We start from the raw sequence: 17,581 nt of genomic DNA on the forward strand, positions 1-17,581 counted from the left end.
CGAGTCACCCTGGTGTAGCTGAATGTGAACAACTTTGTGGAGCTTCTCAGCCCTGAAGCCCTGGAGAGATACATCTGTTTTTCCTACTTCAACTTAAATGAATGCCAGGGTGGGTATTCCTTAGTTTTGATCAGACTCCCAAACGAGGTCATAATACTTGAGACATTCCATATGGAAACCCAACATCTTATGACACTTGTTGGAGACAGCATTTTTGAGGACGTGAAGGAGAAAAGAGAGAAAAAGACAGGGGCATGGCACGTGAAATGGTGAACATGAGCAAATTCTAGGAATGGGCTGAAAACCGGAGATCCAACTCCCTTGGAGGAGCCAGCTGCTTCTAAAGTAATGTTTGCTGATGTGGCTTATTTTTCACTCCTTAACTTTAGAAAACACCTCCTCCTCCTCAGAAAACCACTGGAAGAAGTATACTAAATTGTAAATTAATGAGGTCTGTCTTTAAAAACTCAGCACAGGTTTGACTGATAAGGACAAACCAGTATTTTCAGTTGCTGGAAGTCCTTCTGAGCAGTTAGTTCAAACCACTCTAGTGCCCAGACAGAACAACTTGCTCCAGCTTCGTTTGAATGATGATATAATCGTTGTCGGATGACATTTACCTTAAAACATAGTTGAGATGTTAGTGGCTAATTATTGCAATTTTCATGAGGGGTGAGGAGCTTTTCTAGCAGCCTGCTTAATAAAAAGACTGCAGTGCATAAAATTAACATCACTTGCTGTATACACTGAAAAGTTTAGCCTAGGTGAATGTGTTACAGTTATTTCTGAAAGAAGGCTCTCACCAGTGTGGTTGTAGGACTAAACCAATGCCACGCCATTGTTTCCTAACCTCCCCCCCGTGCAATTCTTCTAGCTCTTTATCTGATTACCATCCAGCAAACAGCTGACTCGAAGAGACTGCAAAGCTTGAAGAGCCCCTGTATTCTCTTTGCCTTTAGCTGGAAACTGTTGGAGTGGTTTCTAACTCTGATAAAAAGAGAAGTCACAGGCATGACTTTGTCTTAGTACAGGCAGCACAGAACCTTGATTTTCAGTTCTTTCTACTCAACTTTGTTCCCTAATCTACTTTCTAAAACTTATCTTCAGAGATCTAAACCTGTGCTGTATTTATAATCACAAAATTTCTGCTTGGGGTTTCCACTTGGAATCAGTTGCTTGCCTGATGGCATTGCCAGTAGCCTTGTTTTGATACAGATATTACTGATCTATAGAGCTTTGGGTCATTTCGTCATCTTTCACAGATGCCAACTATTAATTTGCACTCAGTTTATAGCAGACCTGTAGAGGGGAAGAGAATGGTTTTTTGTTGTTGTTCCAAATAAGAATAGTCCCCATTTTGTCTCCCCATGGCTTCTTGATTTTATTTTAATACAACTTTATATTCTATATACACATTACAGAGTTGATGTAGAAGAAAGTGATAGACTAATTTCTTTTCTTCTGGATGAACTATATATAATGACAACATGGCAAGATTGTTTTCAGATGGTCAAGATGTTTGCTTGTTGCCTATAGGCATATCGGTCTGTCTAAATCCTTATTTACCAATTCTTGTAAGAAGAAATCATGCACTTTGAGAGATTGATTTTTTTGTTTTATTTTGCCCCCAAAGAATCTCCCTGCCCCCCACCCCCATAAGAATTTGCTTGCCAGGAGATCTTTGGTCTTAGTTGAAGTCATCACATGCAGGTGACAAGTGTATAGTCTGGCCTTAAGGCTGGTCTGTTTCATGTGCTGTTCCTCCTCTCCGTTTCTGCCAGAGGAAATTCCATCTCTTGCCTGCCTTCATGTGGTGCTGATAAAGTCCTTCCTGTACATTAGAATTCCTGTTTTCCTTTAAGCAACAGCAGGGGATTGGGAATGATCAGGAAAGGGGAGGAGGAACAGGAGAAGAATACACTCGGCAAAGTAGCATGAGCTATAATTTCTCAGTGTGCCTTGCATGTCCCTTGAAACAAGTCATGCTTCCAGGAAAAAAGCACTGCCCTGTGAATTTTAAGCTTCTATGGAGCTCACGTGAAAGTTCTGTCCAGTTTATCACTCGGCTAGCAGTTCATAGTTGTTTCATTCTGTTCATTAGTATCACTGTATCTGTTGGTTGTGTAATCAGTTGATAATGTTCAGAGTTCATTCAGGTTGGTGTAGGGCAATGCATCTGAAAGATGCAAAGAGCTGTCCCATATGTTCTTGGATCTGTGGGGGTTTTTTGTTTTTGTTTTTATTTTTGTTTTTAAGGGAGTCGTGAGTTTTGTAGATGTTCTGGAATTTAGTATCCAAGAGTATTGGGCCTCTTTCTTGGAAGAGTGTGTCCCAATTAAGGCAGCAAGAGTAAAAATGACTTCTAAATTTTTAAAAAGCTTTTTTTCCCTAACTTTAAAAATTAACTTTATTGAGGTATAATTTGCGTATCATAAAACGCACCCCTTTTATGTGTCTGTTTCCATTAGTTTAAACACATGTAGACACAGATGTAACCATCACCTCATCAAGATGCTAGAGCATCTTTTCTTCTTTTTGGTACCCATCGCTGAAAAGACAACATACTATAGTGTGGGGTCTGTATATGCCTAGGTCCACAAATACTAATATGTACACATTTTTGTCTTTCTCTGCACCTTTCCTATTGGTTCCTCATTTATGGCTGAAATGGTAACTGTGGGAACATTTCTTGGCATCCTGACATCAGAATCCTGCATCTTGGCGAGATCACGACGATGCAACGTCCACCCACTCAGCAGGCACCCCGGGGCCCTCCAGTGGGGGCCACGCTTCCCAGAGTGGAGACAACAGCAGTGAGCAAGGTAAAAGGTCAAGCATTTCCCTTGTGCAAAGTAGACATAACCGAACTAGCTTCAGTATTTTATGATATCACTACTACCTCCCTGTAAGTAGGAGAGTGGCAGGTTAGAGAGCTGCTATATTAGTATTTCCTTTCAACTTACATTACTTTAAAAAAAAATCAAAGTGAACTGTCTCATCTTTAAGTAGACATTACAAAAACAATTGAGTAGTTCTGCCAATTCTTTTGCGGATTTGGTTATCTACACTTTAACTTCGGTGTGTGAGTAAATAGAATGACCTGGCTTATTTTGTTTGTCATATCACCATTAGGAGTTCTCTATAATCAAGCAGTGATGCCTCTAAAGTACATAAAATGCCCAAATCTGTGCTCATGAGCTCTCAGAGAACGGTGTGGCTTCTATATGGAAGTTTATCTTGGGAAGATGGATTTTGAAATTCTTAGCCTATTTGTCCCCATTTTCATTCAGCTGACATGGTGACTTTTGTCAGAAATACTAAAGATTAGAATAATCGCAGGACAAGGGGGGGCATCAACTGCAGATGACAAGGAAGCCTAGTGTACTCTAGAATAAATTTTACCATGGAAAACTCACCTACTGCACAGAGAGCAATTATACATTGGTAGGGATGAGTCTTCTGTAGCAAAAATGATAATTGAAAGGAAGATGCGTTATTGAATGTGGGCCAGGAAAGTGTATAGATTTTACTTTTTAATATTTTACGTTAGATAGTGTCTGATCTCCTAGGTCTATTTCATCTCTATTATGACTGTGTTTATGGCCACAATATTTAAGCATTAGACAGTCTTCCAGGTGGAGGACAGTTTAACAGCTTGAGCTGTAGTCTTATATGCCATTTAAAAGAGGGTGGTTGATGTAGGGTGAGTGCCTTCACTCCTCCAGGTTTCTGGCCACAGATTTTGGATGACTAGTATTCTAGAAGAGTGTAGAAACATCGTTTCTCCTAGGATGCCATTAACTGTGACTAGGTCCAAATTAGAATCTAGGTTTAACAAATTTGAAACTGATACAGAAATGAACACTACGAGATGGTAAATTGCGGAAGAACTTGCGAATTGTATTTATTTAGGCTTATATACTGTCTTTATGAGACCAGTTAGATTGCACCTAAGAAAACCAAACCGGAAGGCATTTTGGAGATGGCACGGACATAAATTCTGTGGATCTGCAGTGCGATGCCTTAATTGTGGTTCCATATCCTGGTGATGGACTTCTCGGCAGGGTTAAAGCTGGAAAGCTTTGAATGACTCCCACCTTTCCCCACCACCCCAAACTGCTATCACACAAAGGGTGAAATGTATCTATTAATAAAAACAAAACGCCCTAAACATTGTGCAGAAGAGGGGGGAAAGAGAAGCAGACTTAATGGTCTAATGAGGCTATCTTCCAAAGACTTGTTGTGTGTGAGGCTCGCTTTGACCTTTCACTTTGCTCAGGAGCCCAGCGCTTCATTTTTCACATTCTTGCAATTACGTTAACGCTTCAAGCATTTCTGACTCCAAGTCAGCTAGCAACACCAGGCATAACTCAACACTGTGAGTTTTTCTCCTCTCTGTAGATTCATTAACAGGTCACGAAGGTCCCAACTGAAATTTAAAACTGACTGGTTCTGTTGGGTTGGTTGAGTTATGGCAAGGGAGATAGCAGGAAAGGACCAGAGAGAAGGGGAGGGGGAGAGAGAAGACCCTGGGGTTTGGAGCTGGGAACAGTTGCAGCAGCAAGCAAGGCATGGAGTTTTATCATTTCGGTTAGTTTGTTTTGTTGTTGTTTTTGGTCAGAAAAGAGAAGAGTTCTGAGACTGACACACTGAGTAAAAGCGATACACACAAACCTCTATGTTGTGGGTAGCTGCACCCACTTATCCCATGCTGAAGGATTTGATCCCTGTAGGATTTTGTTCCTTTTATCATATCTCTGTGGGATTAAAGAATGGACATGGTAGCTTATATGTACGAGAACTAGGAAGTCAGTCATTTTACTGTATTAAAGTGTGAGGGACAAAACAACTTATGATTCCTATAACACAGGGAATGCTTTGACATGGAGAATTTCCTACCTGGCTTACCACATCAGTGGTTCCCAAACACATGTTTAAGGGTACACTGTTTGCTACGGCAGACCGCACGTTGAAGGCCAGGCTTGGATGTATTTTGTCATACTCATGCCCATATGAGTCTTTCAAACATGTATTTAAGGTGCTGTGAAATTTGGCCCACTGAATTGTCCATAGTAGCTTTCTGTGGGAAAGATTAATTATCTGCTTCAGGGCAAAGTCAACAGAGATATTGACTGAAATCACATATGCTTATCCTAGGTTAAATCTTAGGGTTGATGTATAATGGAAAAGCTAGAAGAGAAATTTATGTTCTTAGCATTAAATATATTATAATGTTTCATTGGAAACCAAGTTTGTAGGTTAGAAAAGAGTTTTCTTGCTTATTCAGAATTTATTAGCACAACAGGCATATGGAAAACTGTAAAACGACTCAGTTTCAAAACAAATTATGATAAACAGGAAAAATAGGGATGAATTGTACTAAATACAATGTTTTCATACACATTTTAAATTAAACTTTAATAGCCATATGCTATAAAACAATACATGCATTTATGTTGCCTTATATTTTTCGTGAATATTTTTACTAAAATGATTCATACACGTCTTTGCTTTGGAACCTAAAAATACCTCATTTTATGACTTGATAGTGAAAGAGCTACAGTTACACAGGTGAAAGGTCATCTTTTACTCTCTAGTGTTTGTGCCACAAACCAAATGGGGGAAAAAAATCAAATTTTAAAAATATTGTAAGAAACAAACTTGGTAAAATATAAAACCCGACTTTACTATATCTTTCAAACAGCACATGCCTAGCAGTAAACTATATAAATATGAACCAGATTTTCATTCACTCTGATTTCTTTTGCTAAAAGCAGCCAAAGGGAGGGAGTTTGTCTTGTTAGTCACATTAGAATGAAGAAAGAAATCTGGTTTTTCAGGGATAGAATTAGGGTACAGACTGGGGACTCTGCGGAAGTAACTGGCCCTCTTTGTGTCTGGCTTCCCATCAGTAAAATGGGGCTTGATAATAAGGCTTGGGGTCCCTAATTCTGTACCTGCTGAGTCAAAAGCTGCTTTGTATTTCATTGTGTATTTTGCCAGAGTAAAGACTAGGAAGCAGCCTCCTTGTTCATAGAGCACTTTGAGAGCCTTAGATGAAAGGCACAATATATGTACAAAGTATTATTATTATTGATGGGTTTGTGTAACTCCCATTAACGCTGATGGGAGTTACGCATGTGAATTGGCAAGAGAATAGACCCCTCAGTGTTTAGAGCACATGAAATTTACATTTTTTCCAGTGCTGTAATTGAGATGTTGACAAATTGGAGAATATTGATGAGCCTTTGTTTTAAGTATTTCGTGCCAAGTTTGTTTTATTTTTCCTGGTTTGAACAATGGTATGGGTTCAGCAGCAATGAATAAAAAGGGTAGAGTAAAGATAACTTTGTATTTCAATATTTTGATGTGCCAATATGAAATAAATTGTCTTAGGCAAATGGAATATGCTGTTTTAATCATTAGCTATGCATGAAAGAAAAATTGATGTTGACATCTTTGCTGTAAAATCGTTGTAATGGGGCCTTCCTTACAATTCATTTTTGTAAAATTCATTTTGTACATTTTGCAGCAATTGAACAATCCCTGCACTGTGAATAGGCAGGATTCCCAGAAATACCGAGGCAGTTGGCCCAGTAACTGCTGAGCTCACACTGCACACCACACGCACGTTAACCATACTGTTGCCAGACCCAGTTTAACCTAAATACATTAGCATACTAGCATCTATATTTCTTTAATCTTTCAGGACACAGGGCTGTGCAAGCCAGCATAATTCCCCTCGACTCTGCCTGCCACCTATCAAACCCTTCCCATTGATGTCTCCAACTATGATCCAGGCAATAAGACTATTATTTCATAGCTAGGTATTTGTTTATTTATTATGCAGTTCTTTACCAATCATGGTGTCGAAACCTAAAAAATACCCCCTTTATATTGGATGTATTTATAGGTAAGCAAGCTTCTAAAATAGTATTAATTACACTTTTGAGTTTGTAATGCGTACTACACTTATGAAATAGATTTCTTCCCCACCCAAATATCCCAGTTATACATTTAAAGGAGGGAGCAAAACCTCAAACCAACCTACAGTGGATCCTGAATATGTTCTACTGGGATTTCTTATTCAGTCTAGGAAAACTCCGTCAATGGAATGTTTTCATAGTGGCGGCAATTTCTTTAAAATAACCCTAAATACAATATGACAGATGCCATCTGGCATAATCTTTTTCTAGTTGCTTTTAACTTTTATTTTTCCTAGAGCTAAGTTCATCCAAAACTGGTCACTCACTGTTATGCTACATATATGACATTTCTTTTCCTTCCTGTCTTCCTAATTGTATCAAAAAATTCTCTGAGAATATAATTGATAATTGAACATTCCCACAGAAAAAACTATTGTATATGGAACATTTATGTTGCATTTTTATTCTGTTCCCCCCCCCATAGAAATGAAATTAAATTCTTCTAATAAATAAATGCTCTAGGAGCATGTAATAGTGCCCATAAATGCTTAAAAGCTTTCTATAATTGCTGTTAATTTTGAGTAATTTCTTCCTATATGTATCAACTTACTTGAAAAACCCAGAGTTGGGATTTCTAGATTTTTTTTTAACTTAGTCATGTAAAGGGATGTCTCCTGATGCCAGTTAGAGTTTAATTTAGAGTAGTAATTAAACTTGAATACTGCCTCATAAACAAAAGATAAACAATAAACCAGCCACGTTCCCTGCTGTTTCATAGCTTTCTTTCCCAGATGTTTTAGCCTGATAATTTTTACACAGTGAACTACCTAACATGGAGTTTTGTGGACAGAGGTCGAAAATGAGTTTTCTTTATTTCTTTCTCTCTTTCTCTTTCTTTCTTTCTTCTTCTTCTTCCCCTTCTTCTTCTTCTTCTCCTTTTTTTTTTTTTTTTTTTTTGGACAATCCTTTTTCCCTCCGAAAAGCAAAATGCAGAGGATTTTTCACTATTTAGATTTTAAACAATTCTGATCAAATAAATACTTAATGCAGATGTGCTTTAAAGATAACTCTAGTTCTTCTTCTTGGATATTGTTTCTTTTTTTCTTCAAAACTTGTCAGGAATGCCTTTTACACTTAGTGATATAAAGAGAAACACATTTTTATTTAAGTAAAATCTTGATAATAAGTCAGAGAACGCAAAGCTTGACAATGGAAAATGTTTCTTCTCACCCTTCCTCCCCATCCCCGCCCCCTCCCCTCCCCCCCCCCCCCCCCCCCCCCCGCATGGCTCCCCCATGGCCAGCCTTGTAGACTTTATGTCTACACTCTTCCTTGGGCCACAAGGGTTTCTCTGTCCAGTTTTGGACCCTTCCACTGTCAGCCATGATCTTTCTAATTGTCAGGTACTAGTCTGCCGTTCAATGCAGAAGCCATGTTATTTTCACTGGGTGGGGTAATTACTGAAAGCTGAGAATAGCTGCACTAAAGACACAGGGATACTTTCATGATCCCATTAGCATAAGAGTGGGTAAATTATTCATGCCAAGTGAGGATTCTATGGGGAAAAGTATAGTTAATGCACATAGTTTTTAAATGTATCCCTTTCTGCTCTGAGACTAAATTCTTGTTGGAATCAGTTCTCAGACATTTACGGGAAAGCTCTGGTGGCGTGTTAGATGCAGTTCATCTCTCTCTGTTTGCAGCGCTCTCAATAGAGACCATCTGGCAAAGATCCAGAAGGTGATTAAACAAAATGATCAGCTCTTGTTGCTGTGTTACATGTCCGATACTACGGATTAAAAAACATGACCCACGACAGTCACGCTAACGTCATGCCGCTCCCCCCTCCCCCTCCCCTTTCCGTATAAGAATTCAGATGGTCCACAAATGTGTGTGCCATCTTTGTGTCCTTATGGCCCATAATCATGAACAGGTTGTGCAAATGGCTCTTTCTGTAGCACTGTCTGTTCCAGCAGCAAAGAAGCATTTCATATTAATTGGGTCAGTCTAATATTCATATTGACATGGGGAAAAGATTACTAAAATTTATTCTTATAGCAGACAATGACTATGTGTGCTTTCTGCCATGAGGGAAGTGAAATCTGACAACTGGCTTGTGCAGCTGATTAATTTTTCTTGAAACTGGAGAAAATCAGCATGAAAAACTGTCATTCTCTGAAAGTAGTGCACAACCCTTTGTAACTAAACAAAATGGATTGGGTGGGGGATTTGGGGGAGCTTGTGGAAATGAACTCTGGTTTTAACGCCATAATCAGGGATGAATTTACAGGGCCATTCAGAGGAGTCCTCCCTCCCCATAAACAAGCTGATAATCACAGGGAAGCTGACTTCCAATTAGCTTTTCCTTCCCTCGCACAGATCAGGGTGTTTATATGTCCTCCTTAAGCTTTGATATGTCACTGCTGAGTTGGTACATCTCATGTCATGTTCAAAAGTTTGGAAATAAAATGTTTTATTGTGAGGAAATCCTGCTAATCAGCAAGGTAATATTCAACCAATCATTTCACGATTGAGTTAAGGTAAAAATGCCAAGATCTGTGACTAAGGGACAGATGTATCTTATCTTTGGGGGTTTGCACCAAATGCCAAATAGAAATATAAATTGAACAAACCAGACATTGTGAGGAAGTGATTGAAGAAATATTGAGATGAAATCTTGGAATGAACTGTATATGTATATTTATAACAATGCTGTGAATTGCTTACATGCCACGTTTGCATATTATTGATTTTATTAAGGGCCAGTTTGACGTCTGTTAGCTAAGGCATTTAGAGAACACTATTATTATGAGGTTATTCAGAGATTATGCCTGACCATTTAATATTGTGGAGATAGTCCTGCGACTAATATTAGAGGTTGAATTTGAGTGCAAATATCAAGAAAAAATAAAGAATAAGGCAAAAAGAAAAAAAAATTCTTAAAAACCACTTTAAAACATCATTGGTCCTTGTCAGCTCCTCTTTCTAAGGGAGGGTAAAACACTGGGTTAGAAATACAGTCGGGCATCGTACTCAGGGAGGGGAAGTGAAGTTCCCCTAGAGTCAGTGCAGTATGGCAGATGAAAGGGACTTGTATAGCCTTGGGGGTCTTAAGGCTATTATAGGGCAACTCATGCTCTGTTATCATGCTGATTTTTCAATTGATTTTTGGCTGAACAGTACTTGTTGAAGCCCTCCAGAGCATCAAACACAGCCTTATGGTGCTATATGTTGTAATACATGTGTTCTATTTTTCCCTTCATTGTCTTTACTTTGCTTCAGAAGAATAGTCTATAATGATGCCATCTTATTTCCCACCCCCCCCCCCCCCTTCTTCTTTCTTCCTTGTTTCTACCTTCAGAGAGTTTCTTGAAATTCTTATTGTTTTTTTAGGGGCAGGGAGAAGGGGGAGGCAGGATTAGTGGGAGAATTCATCTTCCTATGTTGACATTTGTTTTTAATTTGGCCTTTAAAAATATTTTGATGTCACAGCAGACAATAATATAAACCATTTTCATCTACCAAATTTATCCCTCAGTAGTTTTGAACTATTCACTCCCTTTCTAATGACAAACAAGAAAACAACTATGAGACTTCACTGAAATCTAGTTCCTCATTAAAATGAAAGTGAGCCATTTTAGTAGCTCTTGCTATACAGCATTAAGATCCCTCAGCCGGGGGCGCCTGGGTGGCGCAGTCGGTTAAGCGTCCGACTTCAGCCAGGTCACGATCTCGCGGTCTGTGAGTTCGAGCCCCGCGTCGGGCTCTGGGCTGATGGCTCAGAGCCTGGAGCCTGTTTCTGATTCTGTGTCTCCCTCTCTCTCTGCCCTTCCCCCGTTCATGCTCTGTCTCTCTCTGTCCCAAAAATAAATAAACGTTGAAAAAAAAAAAAATCCCTCAGCGGGCTGAGAAGCCAGGTCTTGAAGAGGGAAATGATGGAGGGAAATGTAGAGAAAGTGTGTCCCTGTCTGTCTTCTGCCTGGGGGATTCTTACTGATGAAAATCCAATTCTCATATCAACTTCTCCATGAAGCCTTCCTGATTTGCCCAGGGATAGGCCTGTGTTCCCTTCTCTGCACCCCAATGGCACTTTCTACTTCTATCATAGCATTTTTCACATTTGTGTTATAATTATCTGGTTCCTGGTCTCTTTGTCTGCTTTTCCACTGCAGGGATTATCATTTATTCAACTGTCTAGCAATATTAGGTCCACTTTTGAATCAGTAAACAAATCCTCAGATTTTGTTTTGTTTTTAATTTTTTTTTTTTTTTTTTTTACATTTATTCATTTGTGAGACAGAGAGAGACAGAGCACAAGCAGGGGAGGGGCAGAGAGAGAGGGAGACACAGAATCCGAAGCAGGCTCCAGGCTTTGAGCTGTCAGCACAGAGCCTGACACAGGGCTCGAACTCACATACTGCGAGATCATGACCTGAGCTGAGGTCAGATGCCCAATCGATTGAGCCACCCAGGCGCCCCTGTTTTGTTTTGTTGTGTTTTGTTTTGTTTTAAGATGGACAGGTTAATTGAAACCTTGTTCTTATTGACTCTGTGATGTACACCTGAACATAAATGAGCTATTTTGAATATATTGATACATTTGATCAAATGCTATTAAATCCTTAAGAGATAATAGAAATTGTTTCCTTTTACTGAAACTTTGTTGTATACAACACTGCCTTAAATAAGTCTATGTACCCTGAACTCAAACTTAGAATTCTTTTGGTTATAGGTAGGCTCTTAAATTTTCGATTCTTATTCTAAGTAGTATTTTAAGATAGTACCTAAAATAGGACTTGTCTTATTTGTTCTTAATGCTGTCTTAAATTATGCACATAGAGTCAGAATTTGGAGATGGGGTTTCCTTTCATTATGTTATTTATCTTTACAAAAATAAGTATGTAGATGTATCTTTTAATGTAATGGCAAACCTAATAAGGAAAGTTGCTTAATGTGGTCAATAGTTTCCCATGATTAACTCAGGGTCCATTTTGCTTGTACTCCTTGTTTAGGATGAGATTGACCTTGGGGGAAGTCATTGGTCTTCACACACAGGTAAAGAGTCTGGAAGTAATTCTTGAATTTTAGGCCTCACATGCTTTTGTTGATTTTCTACATATGTCGTCCAGTTTGTTCATAGTTTGCTTTTGAGCAAGTATAATTATTTGGATGATGCAACCAAAACCTTGTAGTGAGCGTTTTTTCATCTGCCTGATGTTCTGTCTAGAATCTTGGATTGTGAGTCAAGAAGCCTGTACTGTAAGGTCAGGGTTATACTAAAAAGGGCACAGACTTAGGAGGCAGAGAGATATGGGCTCAGGTTCCAGTTTTACTCAATATCTGCTAGATTCAGTTTCTCCATCTGCAAAGTGGGTGGAAAACTATTGAGCTTCACGGTCTTTCTGGAGATTATATTAAGTGGGATTCCATGTGTTAAGCATATAACATTGGCTGGAACAGTGATTGTTAGTTCCTTTATTCCCCTGTCCCCCTGTCCTAGGCTAACAGTAATTAGCTCTGTGGCCTTGGATGAGTCTCTTAATGTTTTTGGACTTTTGCTCATCTGTAAAATAGGACTGAATTAGATGATCTTTCATTTTATATTATTTTTTTATTGAAGTATCGTTGACATACAATGTTACATTAGTTGCAGGTGTACAACATAGTGAACTGACAATTTTATACATTATGCAATGCTAGCTTCAAGCTCCAGGAATCTAATGTTTACATTCATGGGACTTATTTTTCACTTGTGCATTTTATCTTTAAACAGAGAGAGAGGCTGCAAAGTTTTGTTTGTTTGATTGTTTGTAATCGGGGTGTACCATGAGTATTTTTACTTCTTTGATTTTACAGGCTAGCCATCATATGTAGTGAGATAATAGTTTTTTTTTTTTTCCTGCTTTTGTTTACCAGGAGAGCTTATATTCTTCTCAGCTCATCAAGAAAACAACTAGTCTTTACAATTTATTTTCCGAGGGTGGTAGAATGTTACAATTTAGGCATAGGACACCTAAGGTGGATATTAATATCAGATGACTGTTCCCTCAGCGAAGAATGAGGTGTATTTTGTACACAGAGCAACTTTTCCATTATCTAATCACCTAGAAGCACTCTGTTGGAACTTCTGTACTTCACAAGTAGAACAATAAATGATAATCAATACAATGGCTGAGACTGTACCCTCTCCTGAAACATGCCAAATCATTCCAAAAAGTGCAAATAATTTTCAGGAGAATTTTAGTGTTACGTATACTTTACTGGGTCTTAATGATGTTTAGACTGATAATTTAGAGAAGATGTAGCTGATTATCTTTTAGTCAGAATATTTACTTAACCAAAACCCTAACCCTCGCTACCCTTAGAGATGTTACTGTTGCCTCAGAACCAAGCGTTCTTTTTTTTTTTTTTAAGTTTGAAGATTCTTCAAAAGTAGACTAGGAGTGTAAAATTTCATATTTCTTCTTCCAACTAACATTTATAACAAATGCCATCCGCTAAAATAAAACCTTCAAAATTTCTATGTACTAAATGGGAATGATGAAGAAAAGTTGATAAATCATAGATTATTGAAAGCCTGTCAAATCTACCTCGTTGGTGTCCTTTTATGACAGAGTGCTTGCACTGGGGCTACGTGTAGGTACACACACCTGTCTGGGGGCAGGAAGCTCTCCCTCTCTCAAGACCTCTTCTAAATAAATGTATGCTGCTGAAATTCACTAGCCAAAGCTCTTCAGTGAGCAAGGCACTGTGGATGTAAAAATATGAAAATTATAAGGCGCCCTGCCTTCAATAATTGACCATCTCCCAGGAGACACCACATCAAGTATACAAATAACTCTCATGCAAGGAAGATACTCAGTTTGGGGGCACGGATGGAGCAAGGCTCGTTGACGTGGAGACAGCACATGTTGTAGAGAGAATGTAAGCTCTGGAAGCAGGTAGTTTTGAAGACTCATCTCTGCCCTGCTGCTTCTAAGCAGCAGTCTTTCTCAATGTTACTTTCGTCACCTATAAAATGGGAGTAATAACTAACTCACAGGGTGGTTGTTGGGACTAAATGAACATTGAATTTTTAAAAGTCTAGGTTGGTAACTAATGGTGGGACACCCCCTCCCCCCCCCAAAGATTCCCTTCTTTCAGCATTTATTGACCATTTAGTTAGTGCCAGGCACTGTCCTAGATGCTGGAGATAGAAAACAAGTAAGATGCAGTCTCTCTTCTCTTTATGCTTGTTAGTAACTCAGAAACGTAAACAGATATGTATGTGTGCTACTAATCTGGCATATAACATATAAGTTGTAAGGTATTAAGTTACTTCAGATGAGGGAGTAATTAATTCTGTTGGAAATCCGTGTGGAAGGCTTCACAGGATTGGGGGAGGTTTTAAAAGGTTTTGATGGCCTTCAGTGGGTGTTTCAGGTGAACAAGATAGGGAGGTTATGGGGAACAGATGGAGTAGCCAGTTGAAAATCCCTGAAGTGTGAAGCAACGTGGTATTTTCGAGCAACAGCCAGACTGACATTGCTGTTTGTGTGAGAGAATGCATGGTGAAGAGGTGGCTGGAGAGGCCAGTGGGGGCTGTGAGTGAAGATCCTTGTTTACCACGCTAAGAAGCTTATACTTAATCCTGTGGAGCACTGTTTACCAAACTTGCCTGGTGATAAGTAGCTCCGAAGGGGCCTGGAAATACAGAGTCCCAGGCACCCCTCAGATGCACAGAATTTAGAATCTCCGTGGGAGGCCCTGGGACTCTGAATATTTAATACATGCCCCAGGGTAGCCTAGCTCTGGGATGTAGGGAACCCATTAATTGAAGAAAAAAAGAGTTGTTGGTGAGATTTATGTTTTCCAAAAAGCTCTTTTAGAATGAAGAGAATACCTTTGAGGGAAACAAGACTACATGTGGAATAAGGGTTCTTAGTTGGGAAGACAGACAAGGGCTGAAGTAAGACGGTGGCAGTGGAGACGGAGGGGAGAGGATACATGGGGAAAAGACATGTAGGGTGAAGTGCAAAGTAATATGCGGGTCTCTCCTGTGGTGGAGGCTCCATAATCTAGATAGTTTTCTTTTTCCCTGGTGTGAGTTTCAAAGCATGGACATCGATCAGCCAGTGGAGAAAAGGAGGAAGAATATTACATTTGCACATGTAAAGTTGTTGAAGAAATATGTGATGCATGTTGGGTGAATAATGATTCTTTGGTGGGGGGGGGGGGCACAAGGTACTTACAGGCAGGACGGCACCGTGGTTAAAGATGTGGCCTTTGGCATTGCCTGCCTACCTTTAAATCCTCAGATCTGTCACCAGTCATGGGTGAGTCTCTAATTTTACACTTTGTTATCTGTGAAACGGGAATAATAAATAATATCTAACAGATTTTGGTGGGGTAGAGATGAAATGATATGATTTATATAAAATGACAGTAATTTTATGCTTGGTTCATAGTAAAGAAAACACTATAAATATTTTTTGATTAGAGGTTGCTTTTAAAGTAGCTATTTTTTTCTCCGATAATAAACAAATAATTAAGTAAAAGCTGAGAACTCACCCTGTACTATTGCCATTGTAATGAAGAACCTAAAAATGAAATCCTGCATTTGTATCTAGGAAGTAGAAGTTAAGGGTATAAAGCTGGAAGAGGAGTTACTTGCCCTAAGCCTCCTACCAGCCCCAGTTTCATCTAGTTGGAAGTAATTTCTTTCTTCTGCAGTCCCATTGCACATTTTTCTGAGTCTCTCTTCTGACAAGCAGGTTTTGTCTGTGTAATAGTAATTGGTTGTGTGACTTATTTCTTACCCTCTTTGACTGTAAGATTGCTGAGGACAGTTTCCATGTCTTAGGCATCTTCCCTTTCAGCCCCCGCTGCCCCATTGTGCTATGATAACATAGGAGGCCTTCAATAATTGTTATTATTATTATTATTATTATTATTATTATTTGAAAGGAGGATTGGGTCCATATTGTGAAGGACATTGAATAGCCTGCTGGGGAGTTTGTGCTTGATCTGGTAGGTAATAGGGACCCATTGAAGATTTTTGAATGGGGGTAGTGACATAATCGCCTTCCTTTTGAATGCCAATGACGAATTCTCCTATGTCTTCCACGGTCAAAATAGCAGACCCATATACTTGCCTGAAATACTGTCTGTTTGAAAGAGTGGATAATCTTTGAATGAAGAAGCAAATTTCAAATAGCTTTAAAAAAAAAACTTTGACCTTCTCTCTAAAAGTAATTTAAGCACTTAAATTATTGTTATTCACAAGGTTTCCTATATGTAATGATATTCTGGAAATGTATACAAGGACATATTTTTGTAAATTTTGATAGCATTGCCATAAATATTAACAGGATTGCCTCTATCTTCTTCAATATTTGGAGAAACAACTCCGATGATATTTAAATAGACATTACTTAAAAAAAAAAAAAGGACTTTGTGGTTAAATAGATTGAAAGCTGGAGTAGAGCAGGGTTTCCTCTAGTATAGGAATTTTCAGATTCTCTGATTTGCTAATGTGCATTTTAAGTCCACAAGGCGTAGAACACAGAGCTGCTCAGCCTCACTTACCCACTGAAACCCTTCTGTGCACCATCTCTGGAGACCAATCTTACTTGGAACACACAGTGGAAAACAGTCCTCAACTCCTTCTTCCATTGAAGTACTTTCACATAGGGCGTAATATCCTAGGGAGTCTTCCTAGATCTTGTATTTAAGAGGTAGATCAACATGGGCTCAGGATCAATTTCCAGTCATATAAAAGGCAATTTCCTCTATGGTCAGAAGTATCATGGGGTTCAGCTCTCCCTGTACAGAATGTTCTGTTAACCCAGCTGTCTTTGTAGTCACCCTGCATTGTATTAGTCAAACAATGTGCCAGTAAATATCTTTTGAGTGATTCAACACAAGCGCTTTTGGTTACACCCTCAAAAATTTATAAATGGGGATCCCAACAGAATCCTGTTATGAACTGTATTAATACTTAGCTTGATAATTAGCATATGGCATACTTTGCTTCCTCAAGAGTAAACTTTTTTTTTCTTTTTTAAAGTGGCCACTGAGTTGGAAGCTGGATGGTAAATCCATGGAGGGGGGAGGAGAGGAGGAGAGAAAACCATCTTTCCTCATTTGGGAGTGGATGGCTTGGGCCCTCCTCACTTCAGATGGTGAGCTATGGACTGAATACACTGTCCATTGGGAAATTTCTGGGAATCAGAGCTGCAAAACGCCTACCTGCCTGCATCTTCCTGTTCTGGGATTTCTAGTTTAGCAACCTCTTAGAACTGGTTGCCACTAGGCAGGTGTTACCTCTACCAGCAATAGAGTTTTCCATAACTCATCCTTATTGTTGGAGGACGCTGTTAGACATTCATGGGCAGGGGCATTCTGGAGATCTAGAATTTCAGTCCTTTTTGGTCATCAAATGAGAGGAAAGCCTTTTGCATTACTACGTTCTACTCTTGAGCATTGTGGCAAGGTTACCCACGTGAGTGTGTCACCCCCTTTGGGGGCTACAGGAGAGAGAATTAGGGGAGGCACACCTTGGCTCTCCACCTTTGAAACGATCAAGAAGAAGTTAGTAATATCACTAACACTGTTTTTGCGGTATGGTGTGAAAAAGCATGATTTTTGTCTAGTTTGTAAAGGAGTTTTTCTAT

At 39.1% G+C, this 17,581-nt stretch overlaps 1 protein-coding gene across 9 annotated transcripts in view; it reads left to right on the top strand.

Moving 5' to 3' along the window:
- The window catches only part of MEIS2 (Meis homeobox 2), a 209,411-nt gene that overhangs the window by 13,199 nt on the left and 178,631 nt on the right, over window positions 1-17,581 (top strand). For all 9 annotated transcript variants that reach the window (XM_047861657.1, XM_047861659.1, XM_047861653.1 and 6 more), the window contains one exon: window positions 2,708-2,822. In XM_047861657.1, the coding sequence (XP_047717613.1) occupies window positions 2,708-2,822 (115 nt within the window). The remainder of the gene's footprint in view (window positions 1-2,707; window positions 2,823-17,581) is intronic.

Source organism: Prionailurus viverrinus, chromosome B3, assembly GCF_022837055.1.
Source record: "Prionailurus viverrinus isolate Anna chromosome B3, UM_Priviv_1.0, whole genome shotgun sequence".
Classification (NCBI taxonomy): Eukaryota; Metazoa; Chordata; class Mammalia; order Carnivora; family Felidae; genus Prionailurus; species Prionailurus viverrinus.